The sequence below is a fragment of the Myotis davidii genome, unplaced genomic scaffold (genome assembly GCF_000327345.1).
Source record: "Myotis davidii unplaced genomic scaffold, ASM32734v1 scaffold726, whole genome shotgun sequence".
Taxonomy (NCBI): Eukaryota; Metazoa; Chordata; class Mammalia; order Chiroptera; family Vespertilionidae; genus Myotis; species Myotis davidii.
In genome coordinates, this window is record NW_006297808.1 from 216,338 (window position 1) to 221,632 (window position 5,295).

Here is a 5,295-nt window from a genome sequence, read left to right on the forward strand (position 1 = left end):
GCACCAGGCTTCCTCCCCCTAGCGACTAGCCTCCTTGCAGTTTCTTCAGCCCAGGAACACAACTTGCTTCATAGCCAGGTGCAAACATTTTACAGTTTAACCAAATGTCTGTGAAGTGTTTTCCCATGCCTCATCTCATTTGATCCTCACAAAAGTCCTGGAGTAGGTAGATAGGAGACTCGGTGGAATGCTATTTTCTTTTCATTAGCCGGAAAACGGAGATTTAGAAAGCTTAGAAACTTGACCCTACTGAAAAGAAGTAAGAAATGGTGGACCTTGAAAGTCACTTAAGGTTTTCTCACTGTGCAGAATATAGTCAAACACTGCTGCAGTTAAATATTTTACCCTTTGTTCTCCCTGTGTGATCGACAATAATAATGTGCTTCATGTTGATATTTACTGCTGTATTGCTGACAATTACCTGAAAGAGAAGTTGGTGTGCTTCACTGGAATGGAAAAAGTTTAGCTAAATCAGAAAGCAGGTCTAATTAAGCAAGTTTATCTATATATATAAAGCTCTCGCTGGCACCAATCACACGTGTGTGTTTCGATCTGTCATCGTTAATTGGGTTGACACTTCTATTATAATAGAGAAAGGGCGAATAGCGATATTAAAATATTTCTTCTAATTAATTTACTTTCAATGTGCATGAATTCGTGCACCAGGCCACTAGTATAACTATATTTGACAAATACTCTGTTTATTTTTTTAATAATCCTTTAAAAATGTGAAAGCCATTCTGAGCTAGGGGCATCACAAAAACAGGCCTCAAGCTAGATTACCTCCACTCCCCTCATGCCCCTCCCACCATAGTTTGCCAACCTCTGCCTAGAGGGACTAAGTGACAAGGCAGCTGGCTTCAAAATGGGCAGGCAGAAATGTTTAGCAGTAAAGCAAGCTTTGAATTCCAAGCCATCTTTAGGCAGAATCTAGAAGCCCAACTAATTGAGTCATGACAAAGACAGTCTCTGTAGTAATCAGTGCTTACACTATAATAGCTAACAAGGTATTTATTTATTTTACGAATGCATTCATTTTACAAATATTTGAGTATGTTTTCTGGGACACCTATGATGCAGTGTTAGGAACTATTGATATAAATAGATATTATTCCTGCCTGAGTAAGATTTTTAGTCTAATGGAGTAGCATTCAAGTCAGCAAGCCATGTGCTAAGCACTCTGCTAGAGGAGGACAGGGTGCTGAGGGAGCACATGGGAAGAGTTAACCCTCACAATATCTTTATTCCCGAATGGAAGAAGTGAGACCAAAGTTTGAGTGGGAGTTAGCCAGACTTGGAGGGGAGGAGTGAGAGAGAAGAGGTAGCAGGAATAGCATGTGCAAAGGCCCTGAGGTGAGAAAGCTTGGCTTGTTCTTGGGTGGGATGCCATCTGATTGGAGTAGTGCTTTCCAAATATTAATGGGCATGTGTATTGCCTGGGGCTTTTGTTAAAATGCAGATTCTGGGGCAGTAGTCCTGGAGGTGAGGCCAGATTCTGCATTTCTAACACGCTCCCAGGGGATGCTGATGCTTCTGGTCCATGAGCCCCTGATAGCAGGGCTGTGGATGTATTAGGGTGTGTGAGAAATGAGCCCATGAGGTGGGCAGGATCCAGATTGGGCAGGGCCTCATGAGCCATGTTTGAGAGTTTGGGCCTTAGGAAGCCAGCCTAGTCACGCCTTAATTTACATGGGAAAATCCCCAGCTCCCTTCACCTTTTTCCTCCCAGCCCCACAACGCACCTCCTCTCTGACAGCTGTCAGTCTGTTCTCTGTCGGGTCTGTTTCTATTTCGTTTCTTGGTTTATTTTGTCCATGAGATTCTACATATGAATGAAATTATAAAGGTGAAAGGATTAAGCAAACAAACAGACAAAACCAAAACATAGACACAGATGACAGCATGGTAATTACCAGAGGGGAAGGAGGGAAGGAGGAGGTAGGAGAGAGCATAGGGGATAAATGGTGATTGAAGGAGACTGACTCGGGGTGATGAACAGAATAGTATGCAGGTGAAGTATTTTAGAATTGAACACCTGAAACCTATATAATTTTGTTAACCAATGTCAGCCCAATAAATTCAATAAAAATAAGTAAGTAAATAAATAAGAAAGAAAAAGAGTTTGGGCTTCATGATGAGAGCAGTAAAGAGTCATCCAAGGGTTTCAATCAGATAAAAATGTTTTCATTAGATGTGTGTGTGTGAGAAAATTAGCTGTGGTTACCGTATGGGAAATGGGTTGGGGTGATGAGCAGCAGAGAACCTAGGAATGACTGAATCTTTTTAATTAAGGTGCTGTGTGGAGTGAGGAGGAAGGCCCTGTTAATGGTGACAGTGACCTCCAGGTTCCTGGCTTGGGTGGTAGTGTTGATGGCATTGACAGTCCATGGAAGGGGAAATGTGGGTGGGGCCTCAGGTTTGTAGGGGAAAATGACAAATTCGGTTTAGAATGTGCTGAGATGAGTGTTCCATGGGGCATCCATATGGAGAAATTTGTAGCCATTTTTACTACACAGGCCTATGTGGCTGGGGAGGCTTGGCTTCTAATGGTTTATAGGTTAATGAACATTTCTTCTTTCAGGTCTTTGCTCGAGAAGGGAATGTGCCCAATATTATCATTGCTGTGAGTACTCAGTCCTGGCCCTGGTGATGTCTTGAAGTCTCATTTTCACTTCCCTCTTGAGTGCTTTCTTGTGCACAGAGCTCCTCCTCAGAGAGTCCAGTTACCAGCAGAGCCCTGACATTGCCCTCTGCAAAAGAAAACATTTCCCCAAAATTGGTCAGGAGGCTTGTGGGTTGGGGCGGAGGGCTCGAGGGGGAGGTGAGTGTGAAAAGTGGTGAACGTCCATCAGGAGCAATGGTAAGTTCATTCTGCTGGCTCGGAGCACTCATTGGAGATCTCATTCCTAGGGCCCCCCAGGAACTGGCAAAACTACAAGCATCCTGTGTTTGGCACGAGCCCTTCTGGGCCCAGCTCTCAAGGATGCTGTTTTGGAACTCAATGCCTCAAATGACAGGTACGTCTGGGAGTTAGGATTGAAGGGCAGCAAGTGTTTTGCATCGTGAATTGTTATAGAAATGGCCTTTTTTCCGTTCTGTGTTGTATGTGGAGCTTGCCTAGCCAGCTTTATGTTTTCCTTTAATCCTTCCCAGTGAAATAGAATGGGAATTGCTGGCTCATCAAGGTGGCATCATAGGCACTAGACTTGATGGCTTAACTTTGTTAATGGAAATTTTAAATATTTTTAATTGTGGTAAAATACACAATATAAAATTTACCATCTTGCTCATTTTATTTTTAATCCTCCCCCATATTTTCATTGATTTTGTGAGAGAGAGAGAGAGAGCGAGAGAGAGAGGGAGGAATGTCGCTGTGAGAGAGAAACATCGATTGGTTGCCTCTCATATGCGCCCTGATTGGGGATTGAACCCGCAACCTAGGTGTGTGCCCTGAATGGGAATCGATCCGCAGCCATTTGTTGTATGGGGTGACGCTCCAACCAATTGAGCGACAGGCCAGGGCCAGCTTACTCATTTTTAAGTGCACAGTTCAGTAGGGTTAAATATATTCACATTGTTGTGTAGCCGATGATCTCCAGAACTTTTTTGTCTTCCACAACTAAAACTCTGTACCATCCCCCTCCCTCTGCCCCTGGCAACCACCATTCTACTTTCTGTATCTATGAACTTGATTTTATTGTAGATGCCTCATCTGAGTGGTTTCATACAGTATTTGTTTTTCTGTGGCTGGCTTATTTCACTTAGCATATGTCCTCATGATTCACCCAAGGAGCCAAACTCTAGCATCTGTCAGACTCTTTCCTTTTTAAGACTGAGTAATATCCCTTTGTAAGGATAGACCACCACGGTTTGCTTATTCATTCATCCGCTGATGGATGCTTGGGCTTCTTTCATCTTTTGGACATTTGTGAATTGTGAAAATGCTGCTATGACATGGGTGTATAAATATCTCTTTAAGACCCTGCTTTTAATTCTTTTGGATATATACTTAGAATTGCTAGATTATACTTGGTAATTCTGTGTTTAATTTTGGGGGGACCTCCATGCTGTTTTTCATAGTGGCTGCACCCTTTTACATTCCCACCAACAGTGTTCAGGGTTCCAATTTCTCCACATGCTCGCCGACACATTTTTTGGTTTGTTGTTGTTAATGGTATGAAGTGCTGGTTTACTTTTCAGACATGAAATAGAGGATTATGAAATGAGGACTTGTTAAATAAAAAGTCTGCGAAGTCTATCTTTGGTTATTCCTTGAGGATGCAGATCTCAGCTCTTTAATATTGTCCTAATTTTGAAGATCTATGTAGACTTGAAACAGGCAATGTTCTTGGGATGCAACTAACGGCTCTTCAGCTGTCATGAATGAGTCTGTAATCAATCCATTTTGTCAATGCTGATTCTTACTACCTCTTCTCACACTTACATCATCAAACTCATTTTTGAAAACTTTAGTGACTCATAATTTTGTTGAAGAAAGAATAGCCCATAATTGCAAGATATTTTTAATTTTAGGTTTATAAAAACCTATTTGAATGATCAATACAATGACTTTTTTGCATTTCTATATTACCTTTGTATACAAACCAGCCTTCAGCTTTTGATCACTTACAAACTGTACCCTGTAAATGTTGGTATACAAACATAAAAGATGAAAGAGTGCTGTCATATATTCTTTTATCAAAACAGAAGGTCCAAATTCGTATCATAGGATATTGGGGAATGAAGTCCTTCCTGTTGAGTGACCAGATGAAAATATATTTAGTGTTTGTCCTTATTTAACATTTATATACCTAATGGAGTGATCTCCATGGTAAGTCTAATCACCATCTGACACTGTACAGTATTATTGACTATACTAGAGACCCGGTACACAATAATTTGTGCACTCGGGGGTGGGGGGGTCCCTCAGCCCGGCTTGTGCCCATTCACAGTCCAGGACCCCTTGGGGGATGTCCACCTGTCTACTTAGGATCACTCCCCAGGGTTATCAGGCCTAAGCTTGCAGTCAGACATCCTTCTGGCAGCCAGGGAGCCGTCGGGGGATGTCCGACTAAAGGCTTAGGCCCCCAAGGGATCAGGCCTAAACCGTTAGTTGGACATTCTTAGTGCTGCCACAGAGGTGGGAGAGGCTCCTGCCACCACCTCCACACTGGCCAGCCATGAGCCAGCTTCTGGCTGAGTGGCACTACTCCTCGGTCTGACCTAAACCCTAGCGATTAGTACTTCATTTTACAACTTTTTCTCGGTTTATAGGCAGCAGAACAGTGAGACCAC

The 5,295-nt window shown here is 42.6% G+C and overlaps 1 protein-coding gene across 1 annotated transcript in view; it reads left to right on the forward strand.

Moving 5' to 3' along the window:
- The window catches only part of RFC2 (replication factor C subunit 2), a 19,844-nt gene that overhangs the window by 3,132 nt on the left and 11,417 nt on the right, over positions 1-5,295 (forward strand). Inside the window, exons 3-4 of the mRNA XM_006773361.2 lie at positions 2,582-2,623; positions 2,911-3,017. Coding sequence (XP_006773424.1) covers positions 2,582-2,623; positions 2,911-3,017 — 149 coding nt within the window. The remainder of the gene's footprint in view (positions 1-2,581; positions 2,624-2,910; positions 3,018-5,295) is intronic.